The sequence below is a fragment of the Anopheles arabiensis genome, chromosome 3 (genome assembly GCF_016920715.1).
Source record: "Anopheles arabiensis isolate DONGOLA chromosome 3, AaraD3, whole genome shotgun sequence".
Lineage (NCBI taxonomy): Eukaryota > Metazoa > Arthropoda > Insecta > Diptera > Culicidae > Anopheles > Anopheles arabiensis.
Genome location: NC_053518.1, coordinates 84,245,157 through 84,266,523, shown reverse-complemented (window position 1 = coordinate 84,266,523; position 21,367 = coordinate 84,245,157). Strand labels below are relative to the sequence as shown.

At 45.7% G+C, this 21,367-nt stretch overlaps 2 protein-coding genes and 1 long non-coding RNA gene across 10 annotated transcripts in view; 1 reads left to right on the top strand and 2 right to left on the bottom strand.

Annotated features, from left to right (window-relative positions):
• The window catches only part of LOC120904674 (transcription factor mef2A-like), an 85,290-nt gene extending 65,285 nt beyond the window's left edge, over positions 1 to 20,005 (top strand). For 7 of the 8 annotated variants that reach the window (XM_040314866.1, XM_040314871.1, XM_040314867.1 and 4 more), the window contains 5 exons: positions 15,352 to 15,406; positions 15,517 to 15,575; positions 15,652 to 15,937; positions 16,025 to 17,292; positions 18,093 to 20,005. In XM_040314866.1, the coding sequence (XP_040170800.1) occupies positions 15,352 to 15,406; positions 15,517 to 15,575; positions 15,652 to 15,937; positions 16,025 to 17,292; positions 18,093 to 19,148 (2,724 nt within the window). In that variant the 3' untranslated portion in view covers positions 19,149 to 20,005. The remainder of the gene's footprint in view (positions 1 to 15,351; positions 15,407 to 15,516; positions 15,576 to 15,651; positions 15,938 to 16,024; positions 17,293 to 18,092) is intronic. The other variant, XM_040314870.1, reaches the window with a different exon arrangement.
• LOC120904679 overlaps positions 1 to 21,346 on the bottom strand; it is a 70,633-nt gene extending 49,287 nt beyond the window's left edge. Inside the window, exons 1-3 of the long non-coding RNA XR_005739809.1 lie at positions 21,160 to 21,346; positions 21,016 to 21,098; positions 13,077 to 13,247 (exon numbers count right to left, since the gene is read on the bottom strand). This is a non-coding gene — a long non-coding RNA (uncharacterized LOC120904679). The remainder of the gene's footprint in view (positions 1 to 13,076; positions 13,248 to 21,015; positions 21,099 to 21,159) is intronic.
• On the bottom strand, positions 3,868 to 4,444 carry LOC120904677 (probable salivary secreted peptide). Its single transcript, XM_040314876.1, has one exon. It carries the CDS (start codon positions 4,332 to 4,334, stop codon positions 3,972 to 3,974), a length of 363 nt encoding a protein of 120 aa, XP_040170810.1. The 5' UTR covers positions 4,335 to 4,444; the 3' UTR covers positions 3,868 to 3,971.
• Positions 21,347 to 21,367: the final 21 nt, after the last annotated feature.

The window sequence follows — 21,367 nt, the reverse complement described above, 5'->3', positions numbered from 1 at the left end:
GACAACACCGACGCCAGAGCAGTTCAATGATTGGTAATTTCAATTGAGAAACACAAACGGTACACACCGACCACACAGCCGCTAAGCAGCTACTACCGCCGCTACACTAAGAGCCACAACGAAAGAGAAAGAAAGAGCGAGGGAGCGAGCGTGTACACGGCTGAAGAGAGGAGAAAATAGTTTACAAACGGATTTTGCGGTTTGCGGTTGTCGTGGAGGGGTTCGTCGCCTGCTTCTGTTCCTCCGTTAGTATCGCCCTACCTCTCACACGTCTACTAATGGTGGACGGCTGAGCGCGCGTGATTAACCCGACAAGTAGCTTTCTGTTTCTCGATCAACTTTTACATAATGATGACCGCTTGACGGCTGGGGCCCGAGCTGCGACGGAGGCCGTCTTGGAGCTGCGGTTGTAAAACGGGAAGAGTTGGTAAGATATTTAAGACGCATACACACAAAAGAGATCCGCCGTTTCAACAACTCTCCCCTGGGGGGGCATGATCGTGAAAGTGTGATCTTATCCGAAGCTGGGGATCGTTCCAAAGGGAAGAGAGTTTGCATCATCAGGATTTTAGCCACAAGTTTTGGTTGCGATCCTCTGCACCTCGTTTGCCTCTTCCGCCTCAGTATATTGACGAGTGAGGTTTGACCTTGGACAAACCCCATTCCAACGTGAGGGACGATCGAAAAAACACACACACCTTCTTGCTCAGCGTCGGCGCGTCTTATAGTTGTGCACTGTCCTGGCTTCTTCTGTTGTGGCAGTAACAAAAACGCCCCAACGCGGTAGTGGGTCAGGTTCAGGTACGGGTCCCTTTTTTTATTCCGCTTGCCGAGACTGACTCGATTTGGTCGATTCGGAAGATGTCCCTGTTTGTTGCAGTTTGAGGTCGGGTCGGTCTCGACGGGCTGACTAATGGGGGCTGACCGATGCAGCGTACCAATTCGTTCAAATAAATCAATCCAACAGCCACCGCCGCCAACAAAAGATAGGGTCGGGGATTTAACTTTAGCACACACGATTGCAACAATTCAAATTGAGGGTTGTCTTTAAGGCTTTACATTTCAACGTATTGTGAAACGTACGCTTCCATCAGAGGCGATCCTTTTTTTTCGTTTCTATCCCAAGGCTCGCATGAGAAGCAACAGCCAAACATGCTGCCCGCTGTTGCTAAACTGAAGAAGCGATGATGCAAGTCTACCCCCTAATGACAATAATCCACAACTATGTGTGGCACATGCTTGTACTAAATCAGGTGTAGCAGCCATCTAACGATGATTGATTGATTTGACGCAAGGCGTACCCAAATGTCCCGCCATAGGTCCTTCCCGCTCGCTATGCAGATGTGTACCAAGCTTCTTGCTGGTCGCATGATCGGATAGGCATAGTAAAACGTGAACCTCATACAGCTGCCCGTGTTTCCGTCATGAGGCCGATGATTTATGTTATTTGCCGATTTGTGTACCCACCACCACCCATCACCAATCGTCGGCTGAGAGGCCCTTCAGTAGCGAGGTGCTAAGCGCATAATTGAAAATTGCTGCGAACTCCGTTGGGCTTTCAATTTCAATCGACGTGGCTCCGGTGTCTAATGAGCGTTACGAATGATAATTACCCACCCAAATATACTGCACCACACCACGCGCTGTGTTTCGTTGGCGTTTTCGGTGTGGAACCGCCGCTAAGCAGTGCCGTTTTGCACATTAAAACGAAACTGAAACTGCTGGTGAGCAAGGCCCAACGTAATAGGGCTGGTTACTAAGTGTAGAATGGTCATGGAGACTTGGTGAAACAATTCATAGGGGGAGGTTGTTTTCGAGTTTTGCAAATGACCCTGTCTTTCCTGGGCAGCTTTATTGGAGGTGGCATCTGACATTTATGAGTGCTTGAAGAAAGTGTATGTAAAAAAGGGTATAAAATATTAATATCTAGACCTCCTATTGAGCGATCACCATACCGTTACACTATTGACTGAGGGGTCTTTAATAACCGTAGTAGATTTTAAACGAGTCTCCTTAGCACGTTTGGTATAGTCTCAGCTCAACAGTTCCAACATAAAGATTCTAATAAATGTCCTACACCACACACCTAACAGGGCCCATCGAATAACTTACTGCGCATGCGAGAGCGCCTACTCGTACGAACCACACGACCTTTAACGTCCGGTCTGGCTGGTGCTGGTGCTTTACAAGTTTTCGGGGCGGGCAATCAAAACTTCACGTCAAATAATGATCTCCCACGGCGTAGACTGTACCACTTGGGCGCTACAATGTCTAGCCACTCTACGCGGATCGGACCAGAGCCTTCAACGTACCGACCGCAAACGGTACAGCAAAAAAAAAAGCGTACAGAGAGACGTCCAGCGCACAATGTCTCAATTATCGCTTGGGCTTCCTAACTACACTTTGGCGGAACATGGAACAGCCGCAACAGTCGTGGTTGCCGTGCTTCCGTCGTGCCAGATTGGTTTGCATTTTATGGGTAAAGCACTCACACCACGCATGCTGTTTGGTGAGCAGGCATATAGCAACCGTCAACAGCGACGACGTCTTGGACAGGTGGATAATTAATCCGATCTGCTCGGTAGGCTCTAATCCCCCGCCACACGTCATCACTGCTTCTTTGTAGGGCGGATTTAGACATTGCCCCAAAACGTCCAATCAGTTCAGACATTGTTGCGTGTGTAGAAAGTGATGCAATCTTCTGTTTTGCGTGGTGGTTGTAAACATGCGAACACCTGCTCGCGAGCCTAAAACAGTATCATTTTGTTTAACTCAATAAACTAGCGCTAATTAGTCGACTCTCACATATACTCTGCACAACGCTTCTCGGACAAAAGCTGGAATTTAGTATCATTGTGGCGTACATTAACACATGGTCCCCATAGTCATCTTACAAATACATTCGGTAGCATTACAATTGCTCACTGTAAAACTACTACTGTGAAAAGATCCTAATCACACTTCCCAAAGTACAAGATGGACTCCTCCACGTCGCAGATGATAGCTTGCACGATGTAGCAAACGGCCTCAATTCGCCCGTGTGCACTCTCAAAGCCACCGTGCAGAGAACGTGTAAAGAAGAGCAGATCTGACATTTGATCGGATCCTTTCGGGTTGCGCGTCGGAAAAGGTTTCGTACCGTGTAGCGCTAGTGATTTCCATAAAAAGCAATTAAAGCAGCAGACAACACGGTAGCGACCTTTTCCTAGTGCTGCTGTTGCCGTTGCTACCGTAGGCTTTCGGACAAAACTACATCACAACTGGTGCCGGTTCCTTGAAGCAGGGCGCTGCAACGTTTGGAGGATCGCTGGCAGGCGGCGACGACAGATGACATGAGCCTCTTTGACCTCTTCAAGAGCACCTGTAATGCCGCATTAAATCCACAACACATTCAGTGACTCCCATAACGCATTATACGACGCGGAGTTGCCTCTCCGGCAGACATATTTCACGCTACGAATCACCCTCGCCGGCGATGTATATTCATCGCTTTTAAAGCACTCCATTTGTTCGAGCGCTTCTTAAGTAGTGAATGTTGCTAAAGTTTATCAAACTTCCTGCCTGAGCGGCGGTCACGGTCAAGGCGTCACCGGGCAAAAAACAACAACGCCACCGTCGAGGCCGTATCTGCACAGATATAAATCATCACCACTGAAGCTGAAGCCTTTTTGTTTTAATTAACTAACAAACTATCAAGCAACGGCGGAAAAGTGCCTTCCATCAAAGGGAGGAGAACCACACTGATAACGAATCACACCTTGAAATGAACACACCATTCGGAGTTTTACAGCGAAAATCTTTCTCACGCCATCTAATTTGCACACTATGTAAACTGTCCATTACACAAACACACAGCACAGAGCAGGGTTGTAGCTAGTATGCACAATGAAAGAGCATGTCAGCGAATGTTATCTATTTCTTCGTCTGTTTGGTTTACAAAGTCGTTGCTCATCAAGCGGGACGACAGCATCTTAGCGGCCGTAGATTTCCACCTGGAAGTTCATGCCATTTCCACGCTGCGTCTTCAGATTGATACGGGTGTAGTTCTTTCCGATGCCACCGCTCGTAATACTGGCGTATCCTCCACGGCCACTGCCGAGCCGGTCGTACACGTAGATGGCGGTAATGTTGCGTCCACGCTGTCCCTTCAGCGGGTAGTCCAGGTAGGCAGACTTCACGCGCAGGAACGAACTCGACTGTATGACGGTGGTTTGGTTGACGAGGCTATCGTACGGGATGCGCGATCCGAAGAAGTAGTTGTGCGTCTGGGCGGTAACCATACAGGCACCGAGCACGGCGGCCAGCACTACAACAAACACGGTGGCGAATTTCATCTCGTTGCTCGGGAGCTTCTGGGATGGGAGTGACACGTAAAGCACTAGATACCTCCGGAAGTGAATCGAACCGTTCGCAAAGCACACACTACTGACGATTGGGACGGTATTGCCAGTACTGTTTATATGCGGCGCTCGCGTGCGCTTATCTTATCTCTCCTTCCCTAGTTTGTCGGGAAAAAGCGAAACCTTCTTCAACTCTGTGCTCTTCTTTGCACAAATTCTTTGTTTTTCTGAAAACATTGCTCAACCTGAACACAACTGTTTGTACAGCACGATTCTCCACTGTGTTCCGGAGCCAAGTGAACAAAAAATTGCACTTTCTGTGACATGTATTTACCGTGGCAAAAGGGGGTGCTGTGGTACAGTTGACACGTTTTAACATACACGAGGGGTATGCACATCGTTAGTTGTTGTTCTTTACCGGTACATATTTAGGTAGTACACACCGATTGGTTGTTTATCGACAGTTCCGAAACGAGCGTCAGGATGATTTGATCGTGTCCGTACACACTTGCGTATCACGTAGATAACGATCGTGATGAATCAACCGCTTCTGGCCGGATCTTGTTATATGATATGACAACGATATCGCGCACCCTATCTTGGAAGATGATCATTTCGCTGATAATGTGGATCACCGACACAGTTCAAGGCACTGGGGGATTTTTTTAGACGGAAAATCTATGTACGCGATCGAAAATGGCCTCAAAGTCACACACTGCATTCTATAGCGCTGGATGTAGCACTCGTAAGACATAGAATTAATTAAACATGAAAAATAGACGTGTTTGCTCTCACACCGGAGATCTTCTATTCCCGGACAGCTTAGTTAATGTTTGATTTTTTTTTGTCCAATCCAAAGCTAAGCACTCCCACCCCCCACAAACGAAAGGTTTCTACACAGGAAATGTAGGGAAAGGTCAACACCGGCACATCATTGTTGCACTCGGCGTGTCTGTGATTGTGAAACCATCACTGACATAATAATAAATTTAATTGAATGCTTCCCAGAAGAGATAGGTAACATAAATCTTGGCTGCCCTTAAACCGTGTACCGAAAGCCGACTGCATGCATGCATATTGCGAGTGGCTGGAAAGAGAGAGGCACGCGACCAGATCCACCAGCCAAGAAGATTGGATATATGGGGTACGCCAAGATTTGAGCAGCTCCACTGATGAGCATTAGATGTATCAACGCTTACGTAACGCGACGTTTGGGAAAGAACCTCAGCCACCTTCTGACCTTTTGTGCGCGCTGATAAGACCAACACACCACGGCGCAAGCTGATCCACAAACCGATGCTAATGATGCAACCTCATATAAACTCGCACCGGAATGGTCTAATGAGGCACGGCCGATTCGTCACGGAACATCTCCCAAAAATCAATTCCTTCAGGCCGCGAATCCTGATTGGATCCTGATTGCCAGCAGACCCGACGGTGTGAGAGAATCACTCACGAGGGTCAGCTGACATTTAGCCACGCTACGACGCAGCGACGACGGACTGCATACGCCGCAACCAGCCGGCCCAACCATTTCTTGATTATGACTGATGAAGCTAACGAATCTAACGGCGCGGAAGGTTAAAGGTGACCAAAGACTAATATCTCCTCTCCCCCACTCCCACTGCTGTACCCGCGACTAAGAATGCTAAATACCAACCATAAACGAAGCGTCCAATGAATATCTCATTATGACCATATCCTGCTTGCTCGTAGCGCGCTATGTCGTAGGTGGTGAGCGATTCGCGCACTTTCGCAATGGTCATCCACCGAGCGGCGAGACTTAGATAACTCTCTGGCAGTCCACCTCTACGGTCTCTACACGGCTCTGCAACTTCCCACATAAATCTTTCAACCACCGCAATGTGTCCAACCCGCGCCTCAAATCGTTCTCTTCACGTGGCAGCAGCAGAAGAGAGCACACTTTGAGCACCCTTCTTAGAGTTGCTGTCGTCGCCGGTGGCCGCCACCGATCGAGGAGAAGCTCTCGCGCTCGATACCGACAGCCTGCGGGACAACTGGGAAAACTAGACGAAAGGGTGCAAAAAAAAACAAAACACATGAAATTAAACACAAAAATGCACACCTCGGAGGCAATGTGTGCTGAAGTTGTGCGAGAGTACACGGCGGACAGCAAAAGCGAAGTATCATTAGCATTCATTACACAAAATACCGCAGCTCGTTTTCGGTGTTAAACGAGCGGTATGTACATACCGTTAGCGGTGTACTCTCCCGCACTGGGTTAAGGTGCCGCCGCAAGGCACCGTCGCATTGCGAAGAATTCTCGCCTCCGACCAGTGGGGGTTGTGCGAAGATGTGTCCAACATGAAGCACTGAAGTTTCGGATTACCGAAGCGCGGAGGGTGGTTCGGCTTCGAGAGCAGCAGGCCATTGGGAAATTCTTGCTTCGACTGTTTCTAATGGACTACTCCCTCTTCGTTCCAATAGCAATTATTTTGATACTGATCCAGTGCGGGCCAGTGATCTGTCCGCGTTCACCAGGGTGGAAGCGAACAACTTCAAGCGATTCTGTGCAGTTATGTATGTCCGCAGGCATTCGTTGAATGTGCCGAAGTATGTGTTCGACATTTATTCCTGGAACGTCGTGTACGAGATTGTTGGAGGTCTTTGGATGCACTTGGCAAGCACCATAACTGGAGCTTGATTTATCAGACGAAGACGCGTATCAAAAGCGGTCCCATAAAGGGAGCAACAAAAATCCTTCAGAAAAAATTGCGATTTATCCTGACAGTTGGGTGAAACAAAAATCATAAATTTCAACAACGTGCTCCACAGCTCAAGACCTGTTTCCTCGTGTCCTTCTGCAGTAAAACAATATCCAAGGATCGTTGGATTAATTGTTCATCGAGCGGATAGTTGATCTCGTTACCTAAAAAGGATCCGTGCGGTCGAAAGTTGTCCAGTGAGAACGATAACTTCCAATGTGGGACGTGTTGGATTCGTGCCGATCGGGCTCTGGCAGCTTTTAAATGGATCAACTTAGAGCGACTCGTAAATTTCGCTCATTACGCTAAGTAACCCTAGACACTGGCTTGTTATGCAACCTCACAAGTCAAACAAGATCAAGCGGAGAATGTATCAAACTGGGCATAAAGAATGAATTTTTCATGCCACTGATTTAAAAAAATATTCGATTCTGTATGCAAGATCATCGAAGATGTTTGCGTGCCTCTTTAACAGTACTCCCAAACAGCTTTTAAACACTCTCACTTTCTTTTATCATCACGCATCAGATGCCTCATCTAAGATGTTTATACTTGCACGACTCCTCCCCACCTTAACCTGCTTCCTCCATTAACATTCCCATCGCGAACGTTGTTACAACACGAGAAAGCTCCACATGGTGCATGGTGTTTGTGTTTGTGCGGGCCTGTTCGTGTAATGGGCAGCTAATCTTCTGCCAGGGCATGTGCTGAAACGGTAGCAGCCGCTAAACCGTTGATTGTAGGCTAACGATCAACCCGCCAATGAATTAACTCATTAAGTTGATGAGCTTTTGGGCGATCGTTTTGCTCGTGTTGCCCTCCAGCACCTGTTATCTGTGTTTTGCTGTGGCAGAAAAAGGGGATGATGATGATCATGATCGTTTGGATTAATTTAATTATTGGTAGAAGCAATAATTAAAATAATAAATTTTCTGTTGACTTTTATCAGCTTTCTGATTGCACAGCAAATATAACAAAGTGTCAAAGAAATAATTCAATGAAAAAGCATGTTGTTGGTTTTTACACTTATTAAATATTAATCAAAAACAAGCTTGAAAGCAGAGTCAATCAGTTTACTCTCGAAAACCTCGCAACCAACACGAACATTTAAGTTCAACTTTGTTTTTAGTTATATGGCGAATTTGATGTAAATTATTTATTATCTTATGCAAATTATCAATTCACATATTTTACATATTAGACATATTGTACCATACATAATTCCAGATTCAGATTGACTTCAAGTTAAGTTTAAAATTAACTCGAAACGACAAATAAAAGAAAATACATTAAAGATTAAAGCTCCGCTTTCGTTGATCAAACTTGTAGCTTTCAGATTAAAAGCTTCAAATCCAAAGCTCACCACAACTTGGATCCATTCAAAGCTCTCATGATCAGGAGAGCCTTACAAATGTTATGGTCGGCAGGCGATACCAGGTTTTGAAAGCTTATTAGGAATTTAAGTTTTCCTAAATTGTTGCCTGAATTTGTCCACACAAAGCATTAAATAAATGGATCGAACAAAAGTAAAAGCGAGTATAAATGAAATAGATAATATTTAAAATGACAGAAAATCATGCCAAGAAATCAATATAGTGTAATAAAAAAACAAATAACACCATAAAATAGGTTTCAATGGTCCGTAGGATAGTAACAAAAGTCAACTCTAAATTCTAAGCAATCTATTTTTTCCTGTACAAAAAAGCAAATAAATAATACCCCGCGAAAGCGTATTAAATCGACTCTCCCTCCATCCAAGCGCCGCACCGGCTGTCGGGCAAATGCAACAGGTGAAATGCACCGGCACGCGATGAGCCCCGAACGGGAAAAGCGACAACAGCGCAACCCTTAACACTGTCTGTCAGTGAACCAACAGCGAAAGGAAGAGAAGGCAGTAGGTGGGAATGGTACGAGTCTAGTGCCATCGAAATGGAATGTCTACCGCGGTGGGACGAAAGAAACTGACGTTAAATACCGTTGATCATAAACGTTTGTAATTTATGCAGTCTTGAAACGAAGCTGGAGGAAGGATAATGACGGGGAGTCCTTTTGCTTCTCCTCGATCGCCCTCTTCTTGCTCGTTTCTATACTATGACCAGGCACAACATATGACTCGCTCGGAAAGCGAATGTCCTGCGACCAGGACGCTTAATGAGCGTGTGCGTACGTTGCACTTTCGACCCTCTTTTTTCACCACGCTACCAACTGGCTGCACCGTGGTGGAAGCGCACACATACATACTTCTCGGGAATAAAAAGAAGAGGACTCCAGTGTACGCACGCGTTTTATACAACTTCCTTCCGCAAAAGGCGTGTGGGTGATCGGGGCGACCTGTTCCGCCACAGGAGTGCCACATCGAAGCGATCAGCTAAAAAACACCCAGCAGCTGGTTCACAGCAACCCTAACGCGCGCGATGTGGGACAAGATAGCGATAAACTACATAATGTAAGGACATGCGTGCAACAGTCAGGGAGGGATGTAATGCCGCTATCGTAGAGAGAGGAAGAAAAAGTAAGCAAGGACAATGACAGTGCCGCGATAATGATGATCGTATGTGGTGTTGTCCTTTTCGCGTCCTTCGCTCTAGCCGTGCCTAGATCAGCGCCGTCAATTAAAGGATTCGCTCCCGCGGCAAGTGTCCTTTGCCCGGTGCCGAGCTATGCTCGGTCCTTTCACCTGCTGCTACCGCGATGCCACCGATGACCTGCTGGTGCCGCTGCTGCTGCGGGGTCAAACTTACGGCATGGGATGGCAGGTAGGGAAAAGCTTACACGCTGGCTAGACGCATGTGAACCGTTTACAATTTGAAGAATTTATGGGAATAGTATTGAAATTGGAGATGTGTTTTTACGCTATTTCTTGTCACAGTAGGTTTTCATCGATGTGTATGTGCTTTGTTCAAAGTTTTACGTATTTTCTGGTGTTTTAAAATTTTATGTAAATTTAAAATATTATGTTTACATCAGACGAAAAATGTTGTAAAGAAATTTGTAAATTTGAACAAAATTGAAAGTAAAAAAATAGCAATATATTCAAATGTTAGCAAAACAGTACCACTGTACTCTAGGGGGATCGATTGTTTTTACTGCATTTTCTCTCATTTCACACTCTTTCTTTCAAACCCTCATCAAGACAAGTGTTGATGATGCCCGTTCCCTTCCGTGTCGGTTGGAAAACTCTCTTCATTTTTTATTTACGTCTGCTCCTTCGTTTTGTTCCTCCGTTTTCTCCTCCATTCATATCATATGTTCTTGCGGAGCCTTACAAATGTTGCAACGTGCCATTGCTCAGTGTGTTAGATTTGAATTTATTTTCCCGCCACGCGTGACTGCTTGCTAGGAAAACCGACTTCCACACAGCAAACACTCAACGTGCTTCCTTCTTTTGCAATGAGCGAGCGGCACAGAACCGGAACCGAATCATTTTTTGTTGTTTGTCTCTGCCTGGGTGGAGGCTATGTGGTCCAGTCATCCACCCACAAAAAAGAAGCACACACACCTTTTGTTTAATTCAATCCCAACCCCACCCCACTGACGAACCATGACAGTGAATCTCGTTATGCTTCGATTCGTACCGACGGTACATTATCCTCGCCGGCGTGTTGTCGTACGGGATCGAAATAAAATACGCCAACGATTTGGAGCCGCAATGGAAAGAGAGCCAACTCGCCAGTGGATATTCTTCTGCCTGACAATTTGGCAGTTTGCAAACAATTGAAAAGCGTTTTTCCCACACCGAACACGGCACTATCAGTCCCCTTGAACGATGCAGCGAACCGCGAAGGCCAATGTCGTTAGTTTTGGGGTTGGAATGGTTTAACATTGGCTCGTGTAACTTAGGGGTTTAAGAACTCAAACGAGCAACAGTTTTTTTTTACAAAATAACGTTTCCGGCGATTTTGAATGTCTTTCTTAAAATGTGATGGCTATGGTTTAAAATATAATTTTCTTCTCAACCCATTAAGTATTTTAAAATTGTTGTAAGTTTATTCAAAATAATTCGTCATACAGTTAGAGCATGAAAACATTATACTTGTTTTGTTAGAATCATATAAAATTGAGGAGTTGTTCGTTGGCAAATTGGAGTATAATTTGTAAAAAAAGAATTTTTCAAACAAAATCTTAATATATTAAATGCTTAACTTCGACCATTTTTTAGAATGCCCTCAGCCCTCAGAGATTAGAGTAAAATGTTTGGATTAATTCCATTTTTAACATTATTTTGTGTGTGCCCTCACATAAAGTATTTAAGTAAAATGTTCGCTGATTTTAAGCTTTGCTGTTTTCTAATGTGGGACGTTTGCTTTTTTTTTGGTACGAGATTTCAGAAAACGATTTCGTTTGGACTGCCGAGTTGTTCAGAGACGATGTACATTAATTTAAAAATCGTATAACAACAATACCGCTGGCAATACAGCTGCTATCATCTCAAACTTGTTTATAGAATCGCTTTTAAATGTGCACATAAATTTTAATTAAGTGGCAAGCTATATAGATTTTTTTCTAAAATTTTAAACATCAACATAATTGATCACCGGGTAAACCACTACTAACTCAAAATAATAAATGCTGTGTTTTATAACTTTACACATATGCATGCAAGCAAATTAGAATAAAATTGTTGGAACAATATTTTAACAAAATGATCAACTACCACTTTTATCTTATTCGCGCAAACATTATTGTTTGTTCAGATTTTTGCACCTTTTTAACACATCTTTGGAAATATATGAGAATTTGTAACGTTCACTACAAAATTTGTTAAACCCACTCTTAGCATCACCACGAAGCCTTACTACAGCTAATTAGTTTCGGATGGTTGGTTTTAGTATTTTTCTTTTGTTTTTAGTTATAATTTGTTTGTTTGTTGAGTTGTACCCTTTCACCGAGGAAATTTAATTCACTGATGGGAAAGGTTTCTAAAAATCGGAAATGTTTGTTCCATTTTCTACTCGACCGGCCCAGGAACGCGAACCGATCGAGGTCGAAAGGAATGATCTTACATTTTGTCTATTGCAATCCGTTACAAGCCCCGACCGGCCGCTTTTGTAGTGCCGAGCGACGTGCTGTGCTAGCGTTAGCTAAGGGCTGTAAGTGTTTCCCCCACCACCAGCTGACTTTGTGCAACGGTCCGCTGGAAGCCAGATGCAACGGAGCGAGAAGTTGAATTTTTAAACCCAGGGGAAGGCATGTAACAGTTGGAAAAGCATCGTGTGTGTGTGAGCATGTGTAACGATCGTCGGCGATCCATTTCCATTGTACAGTCCCCCTCCGAATGCGCGACACCGAGTCTGCCGGTGTGCTATGTCTCTCCCCCAAATTGAGGCATTCTAAATGGAGCTGGACACAAGAACCACAAATACCTGTCCTTACGAGCGACAAGTGCCCGGAGAAAGTGTACAACAGTTTTTTTTTACATCTAAGGGGTGTGCGGGTTCACCTACCAAACTGTTGGACTTTCAGGTGCAAAAGGGGATTTTTTACCCTTTTCCCGCATGGTTCCGATAAGGGGGAATAGAGGACATGAGCGAGGGTTTATTCGGAGACCGTTGGGGGAATTATCCTTATGAGGGTCCTTTTTTCTGTGCTAGGGTGTTATCGACCTTGTCGATCAGTTTTCTTCAATCATGCTCCCCCATCGGCAAGATACAGGACGAATGAATTAATAATAAGGCAAATAAATTGGATCAGTCGTACGAAGTAAATATAACTTTAGAGCGTGTATAAGAAGCTGCTGCGACAATTTATCATGTTGAATATTAAAATTTATAATTATATTCAGAAGACATCATTAAAGATGTATAAATTCAGTTTTCTTCATTTAAAATATTATTCCAAAACAATGTTATATAAAGAGCAAATGCTGAACGTATTTACACATTCTATTATCTCTACAATGTGTATACAATTATACCAAACGGTGTATTTCCCCAATACAAGACATCATCATAAAAGTTCTATGCTATGTTTGCTAACCATGAAAAAATGTAAGACAAAACAAGATACATACCCTAACGGCGCACTTTTCCTCCGTGCCATTCTAGTCCTTCTGAAGAAGTCATGCACCATACACGCCATGGAACCTTCCAACGGCAACGTCTTTCAATTCAATTGTTTACAAATTATAGCGTCCTGCAAGGGTCAACAGGTGTAGCGTTTTGTACAAACGCGCCTTCGTTTCCTAAAACGAACAAACCCAAAAAGAGACCTTAAACAACGTATGCTCTACCGCTAATCTACCGCTAGGAGAAGTATAAGACCACGCGACCAAGCAAAGCATCTTTTTATTGTTGCCTGCACGAAGGTTAATAAATTGTGCGCGAAAGCGCATCGAAAGATCGCTGAGAGGCGTCTGCAAAAGGCGCCTTCTTGTGGCACGTGCCTACACCCCCAAAACGCACCGTCATTTCGAAAAGAAAGGCTCCGCCCGGCAGCAAGCCCGTTTATCATACGACACTGCGGGAGGAATACAATAAGCTCCGAGCGAGTGCTTTGCATATTTGTACATGGAATGGTACAAATAAAGATATAGCTTCTGCGGGAACAATAGAAGAACGAGAGAGAAAAAACCTGCGAAAGAATGCCGCCTCGTGTTCTACATTTCTACAAGATTTAAAGATCGTGTCGTACTGGCCCGACCCGGCTTGCACCATGATCATCTGGTGCACTTGTTCCACCTCACCTGGAGAGAGGATTATTATTATTATTATTAGACAACGAAAGATGGTGAAGCGAAGAAGGGGCGACGAGGTTTCATTCATAACTTCTGTCCGATCCGTGTGTAATCTGTGCAGTCGGTGCACAGGAAACCCGACACCGAAGGAACTTCCAAAAAGGAAACAGAAGAAACGGCACACCAAAAAGGACTGCACACGAACTGGGGAGGGGGTTCGTTGCCTGCTCGGTTACTCTTTCACTTCTCCCCGGCCGGTGGTATCGATTACACTCTGGGATGGCATTTTTCGCGGTTTTCCTTCATCCAAAGTCGCACTTTCCCAGTCACACAGTGTTGGAAGCAGGTTGTCCCGCTCTTCATTGAGCTTCTTGCTGCCCTTCATATGCTGCGTGGCGCTCCCGTCTGGCGGGGTCAGGTGCAGCAGGATGTTACGGTAGGTTAGCGTCACCTGTACCTTTTTGTGTGTGTACGAAGCAGAAGTACTCCAAGAGAGAACTTACTATTCACAAAAAAGTCGAAACAAGTGTATTTGCCGCAAAAGAAACAGTGGAATGAAAGAGACACATGGCAAGAAAAAGACATTTCAAATCGACAATACGCAACACACAGAGGACAGGGAATGAAACAGAAGCGTATAAAAAACCCCCCGGGCATCTGCTGCTGGACCATCTCTTAAGCGGATCATAGGGCCGGGGCCGCTAAACAGAAACCGCAGAATCCAATCGATTATGAATGCAGATCGAAACCCGGTGCCGTTTCCGTCGCATTAGACCCCGCCCTACCACCGTCTTCAACACCTTCACGGTGAGTTGTTCACTGTTAGTGACAACTTATTTTATTCCTCTCGCCCCAGCAGTCTGAGCTCTCAGGCAAAGGGCTGGTCCCACACTACGACAACGGTTGCATGAAGCCTCAGGCAGCTACAAATCGTAACAACACCGCAGAACAGGAAGCCAACTTGTGAGCTGTACAGTGGGAAACACGCAAATTTGGCCTCGTTTCCCAGGTTACCACACACACACACCACACACGATCATATGATGCATTGAGCGAGCAAAGACGAACTCCCATCACCTGGTTGGTCACCTCTCTTGTGGGATTCTGATAGAATTGTGGAAACTTTGGAGGAAGAAGCAAAACAAAAAAACAACCAGGCGAAACAAAACTCCACCAACCGCAACCAATCGGTGTATCGATCCGAATGTTGGCAGGAGAGGGGTTTCAATTAAACAACAGGCGCGCGGTCACTTGCGAAGAGATTTAACCTTCCGTTTGGTCGGTTAGCAGGTGCAATACTTTTAATGGGGAGCCTACTAACGAGATTCGATTCGGAGGGTTGTGCGTGTGTGTGGGCACAGCATAGTGCCCGATTGAATGGAATTTTCTCTTCCGTTTTCTGCGTTTTGTTCCCTAGAAGCAATGATAAACGGCTACTGAAAGGGCACCTGCCCCACACTACACCAGCGACTTTGGATTGATTTCTTAAACAACGATCGAATTCCCCATAAGACACACTTCACGTTCATTATCGTGGAATGCTAATTTCTACTTCAATTTCTGTCTTGGTTCTTACCCCGTGTTTTCCTCGTTTTTTTCCCTTTCGTTACAGATGCGGCGACGATCCAGAATGAAGGTTCTAAAGATACTGCAGTCCTTTTCGCAAGGTAAGCACTCATCATAGGCTACTTGATGGTTCAGGACCTTACGTTGCCTACTGAGTTGGAGGACATTACACGAGACGCTTAATATCCTCTCCACATTTTGCTCTCCACAGGGACGTTCATAGCGTTTTTGCTGCTTTTCTTCGGCGTGAACTGTATGGGTGAACCGGGGGTAGGTTTTGCTACACTGGCTATTCTTTCTGCGGCCTGCTTTTCTAATCAAGTTTGATTTTCCACCCACAACGCAGTACCTTGACTTTGATAATCTTCCGGAGACTAATTTTACCTGCGCCGGCAAAGTGATCGGAGGATACTATGCCGATCTGGAAGCGTCCTGCCAGATGTTTCACGTGTGCACCATCGGGCAGGGGGACGAGCCGATGGACATCAAGTTCCTGTGCCTGAACGGGACGGTGTTCGACCAGGAGACGCGCGTTTGCGAGCGCGTCGACGAGGTCGATTGCTCCAAGTCGGAGAAGTTTTACTATCTCAATCTGGAGCTGTACGGTAACACCATCATACCTTCACCAGATGGTACGAATCCTTAGGTTCTTCTTTTTTTTTTTTTTGGTAACTCGAAAAGAATGATGTTAATGTCTTCTGCTTATTGCGTTCTTACAGATGGCAGCTCGGAGGAAGAGAGCGAAGGAAGCGATTCCTCATCTACCACCAGCACGACGACTACAACTACTACCACGACGACCACCACTACGCCCAAGCCGCCAGCGACGACCACCCCATCCAGACGGTTCGTTTTCAACAACGGCAACAGCAAGGGCTTCACACAGCCCATCTCATCCTCCACGATCGCGACACCGACGCACGCGTTCTCGAGCACCTCCGGCAAACCCCCGTCGGACGAGGAGGACTACGAGTATGAGGACGAGGAGTACCCGGACGACAGCAAGTCCGCCGATCAGGATTCGGTCGTCGTGCCCGCCCTGGAGGAAGGCGGCAGCTTCTCGCCGCAGCAGTTCACGCTGCAGCAACAGCAGCAGGGCAATCAACCAAAAACGGAACCGCCAACCAAAGCCGGTGGCGTCAAGCCGGCCGTTTCCTTCCAGCAGCAGCACTTCCAGAACGGGGGCACGCTGGCCGTTACAAACTCGCACGTGACGGTCACCACCCACACCACGAGCAATGGTGGAGGTGTCAGCGGCGGTCCACCTTCTAGTAACGGTGATAATGGTGGAGCTACACCGCCCGCCGGCAGTGGCACGAAGCCCAAAGCCCAACCGTCGCAACCTCCGCTGACACACAAACAGAAGCAACAGCTGGAGCATCAGCGGCGCCAGCAGCAGGAGCAGCTACTCCAACAGCAAGCCATCACCAAGCAGCACGAGGAGCTGCAGAAACGCCAACAGGAGGCGGCCGTCAAGCAGCAGCAGAAAGCACTGCAGCAGCAGCAGAAGCAGGTCCAGCAGCACGAAGCCGAGATCAAGAACCATCAGGCACTGTTACTACTGCACACGCAGAAGATTAACCGACAGCAGCAGAAGCAACAGAATGTAGCCTCGTCCGCAGCACCACCCGCCACGCAGCGTTTACCGTTCGCGACCGGGGCTGGTGCGAGCGGATTTGGATCGAATCAGCAACAGCAGCAGCAGCAGCAGCAGCAACAAACACAAGCACCAAAGAGAATACCGCTGCTTGCCTCATCGTCACCGCTAGCGCTGCCTTCGCCTGCCTCCCCGCTGACACCGTTCCGCTTGAGGGCTCAGGGTTTCAAGCTACCACAGTCGGTGGCTCCTCAAATGTCACCCCAGCAGCGGCAGGATATACTACGCCAGCAACAGCAACAGCAGCAGCAGCAACACCATCAACATCATCACCAGCAGCAGCAGCAGGAGGAACGCTTCGAAGGATACCGAAGACAACCACCGCCTCAGGTGAGTCTTCGGCATACCACTCAGGAGTAGTGCTTCACATGACTCTTTACAGAAGATTCATTAATTTAGATAAGAACAATATCCACAATTTCCATTTAAATCTTCTATGAAGAGTCAGCCGAATCACGAATCTTGAATCTGAATCTCAAATTGAATCTGAATCTTGCGAATCTTTGACATTTTGGACAACTTTCAAGAATATTAGAGGATTGTTTTAATGACTTATGATAGATATAGATGATATGATAGACATTCCAGAATGTATGCCAATTGTATCAGATAAATGTTAATAGAACTGCTTATAGAACTTTGAAAAATCTTATAATTTCGTTAAACTTGAATCTTTTCTACGGTAACTGAATTTTGTATGACGGGATGTGGAGTTTACGACATCCTTTTTGGAAGGCATCATTGCGTATCTAATAGGAATTTTCAACGTGCCTATCCAAAAGGGTGCTGTAAAGTCCTTTTACCATCACGTAAAGTTCAGGAAAGTAAGAGCCATAATCAGGAGTCAAGAAAGTGTCCTAAAATTATGAGAACCCATGAAGACCCCTGAATGACTTCTAGGAGATTCATAGGATTTCAAAAAATTTTCAAGGATTGGTAACTTATTCATGATAAGTGGATCAATTAAGATCATTTACGACCCACGAATCCTTGAAGATAACCAGTCTGCCTGCTGCAAAGATTCAGATAAAACGATTCACCAAATCTTGATCATATTTCCCCAACACTTTTCGCCATCCATCTCGCACCACATCCGTCAACCTTTACGTCCCGTTTCTGATCCCGGACAGTATCCGGTTCGTTTTCAGGTACCGCTGCATCTACCCTTCGAGCAGCAGCTGCGCAATCAGAAGGACATCTCGCTACAGTTCGACCCGGACGTAGAGGATCTGACGCAGATCCCCCAGCACAAGGAGCTGAAGCGTTCGGATCCACCCTTCCACCAGCATCACGGCAAGGGGACGACGACGGCCAGCAAGGAGCAAACGCCGATCGCCACCGGTGAGCGTAAGGCGGACAGTGGACACCAATCGCAAGCTGAGCAGGAGCAACAGCAGGACCCGGTGGTAGAGTACGAGTATGACGAGGATTACAGTTCCGAGGCGGATGAGTCGGAGCAGGGCAATCCTACCCTAGATAGCGTTAAGTCAAACACCAATAGTGAATTTGTTATCGCCAAGAATGCATCGCCCGGCAAGACGGGTGAGGATCGCTACCAGAAGGAGCACGGCACGGCCGTGTCGAGAAGTGATAGCGAGCGAACTAATACTAATCCTAGCGCAAATAGTTCTAGCAGTAATAGAGTGACTAGTAATAAGAGTAGTAGCAGCAGCAGTAATAGTGGTAGTAGCGTTAGTAGTAACGATCGTAGCTCTAAGAAACTCCCGAGCGGAGGAGGTGGTGGTACCGTCACCACCAGCAACACTAGTAGGTTTATCATCAACAATGAGCACCACAAGAGCAGCAGCAGTTCGCCACCGCGCGTCCAGCCGTCGGCCCGGGTCGGTGTTTCGCCGGTAACGCCCGGCCATCCGAAGGTGATCGTCACCACCAGTACCTCCATCCGGGACAATCACGGCCGTACGATCAACTACTCGATCACGAGCAATGGTGGTTCCATCTCGAGCACTGCCGCCAGCACGCCATCGCAGCCCGGCACAACAGTGCGTCCGAAGCCGGGCACGGTCAAGGGGTACGACGAGTACAAGGAGAGTGACGTACTGAGCGATCCGTTCTATCTGGACGTGCCGCGCCATCGTACCCGTACTAGGCGATCGTTAAGGAACGTGGGATCAACGGGTTCGCGCCGGAAGCGCTACATACTGCTCGTTCCTCGTTTCATGTAGTACATCAGCCAGCGCGCATGCTGATGCGCAGTGCCGATGCCTGTTCGTTTGGTGGTTTGCGCTTGTAAATATTTGATCCAGCAGCTGATGCCGAAAGCAATACTCATGCCCTTCCTTTCGCCCCCTTCTATCTGATTTAAGTCACGTGATACATATGCTCTCCATGCACTTCATGCGCACCCTGTCTTCAGGTGAGCCCGGATGTGTATATGAGTTTTCTATTGGAGCAAAAAAAACGCAGAAGCACTCAATATTTCTCTCTCGGAGCTATTATTTTCCTTCTGTTTCCATTTGATTAGCTAATTTAATGTAATGTTTTTTTTTCTCCAGCGCTATTTTAATTTAATTCCCCAAGTATCGATAGTGCGATCGAATGAAGAATGTGTAATTGTGTACAGAGAGAGTAGCGGAGTATTTTTGATCTTTTTTTTAAATTCATTTTTCTGTCCTTGGAGAAAACTCTATCTATCCTTGCACCTGCATACTTTCACCAGTTTCTTTTGTTTTTTTGTAAGTTATAGTTATTTTATGGTTTCCTCTAGCATATAGGCAGCAAAAACGTTGTAAGAACGAAGTTATGATTATCAGAACAAGATTACAGCCGCAGTAAAAAAAAATTATACCTTCTTATACTCATCCCTAGCGAGTAGTTTTAGAATCACAGACACACCTCGATCTATATTGTACTATGTTTTCCCTCCCTCTCAAGCATCTATCTCTCCATCTATCGCCTGAAAACCTTCCGCGTCCAACGATGCCAAACTGATGGAAGAAAAATGGCTAGAAAAAAAACACCTAGAAATCAATCGATGAAAATCATGTAAAAATAAAGAATAAAGCACACTGTTCCGAATAGGCCCGATGAGGATGCTGTTTTATCCAAGATGTGCTATCCGAACTTAGAGCTACTAAGCTAGATGGAATGGCATTCCATTTAATCTTAATAATATAACCTTAGCTTAGGGACAGCTTCGTACTACTCCCTCCCAATCAGTATGAACTGTCTAAAAGGACAATGCGGTTTGGATTATCCAAACTTCCCTAAGATACAATACAACGTTTGAAATGAACTGTTTCCTGAGGCTGTGGAATGACTGACAGGAAGATTTGTGGACCATTTCAGGAGGACCACGTAACACTCGTTTTTTCAGAACTTTTAAAAATTTAACTGATCTGAGCAACACAACAATAGTTCAATTGAAAAGCATTAGACATGATGGTGATATGCCTTGCTTGAGATCAGGTCTATCAAATAACAGCGACATCCTCATCCTCCACGCGACCGCTTAGACTGCATAGTGCACGCTTAGCTTGCATCTAGTCTTCTACAAAAATAGAACGGAAAGATATCTAGAGAATATAAGTCCTGTGAGAAATATCACACTTGGATACAGCTGGTGATCTTCGACAGAAAGGAGTCATGGATCATCCGCGCAGACAAACGAGATGTGCTGTACGAGACAGAAAGAAGTTAGAGAACTTGGAAACTGGATCGTGTGTCCTGGAGTACATAGCCGTACTAATGCGACGTACCGGGTTTAGAGCGAACTAAAGAAGAAGTATCTTATTTTTTTAAAAATGATACCCGCGACTGTACTCTTTGAGCCTTATGGTATTTCCTCTAGATCTTAAGCTAGTGGTAATTGAATGACCAATTGATGGCTGAAATCTTAACACAGGAAACAGTAACCAAGGCAAGCCGGAACTGGAAGACTCTTTTGGTAGTTCATCGTACCATCAGAAAGGTGTAGTAATATATGTACAAAACCAGCGAACAAATCAGTGTAATTATACACGTAGATTCCCATCAACGAATTTAATTTACTATCCGAACTAATTTGTAAAATGATTGAATGTTTTGGCTTACCTCATTTGTGTTCAAAAACGATCAACAAGTCTTCATAATCTCTTCCACAGCAATCAATCATTCGGAGCAGGAAACGACATTGTCTAAGACCCAAATAAAAATGGAATTAATACGATAAGAATGCTCTGCTAATGGCACACTAACCAAAAATTGATAAAAACTTTAACTCAAATTGATCTTGCAAACTGAACTCGCTTATGCAATTGGTGAAAAAGTAGTAAAATTCGCAACAAAAGAAAACATGCCTACTTGGACTTTCCCATGGCGCTGTCCCACTGTCCTTGGCACAAACTGAACGAAACTTGCCTGCTGTCAAGTGCACGAGCGCCAACTGTCAACGTTGACGTCTGTC

Excerpts from the sequence above, each read along its gene's own strand:
- LOC120904677 (XM_040314876.1), bottom strand. The coding sequence starts at position 4,334 with ATGAAATTCGCCACCGTGTTTGTTGTAGTGCTGGCCGCCGTGCTCGGT.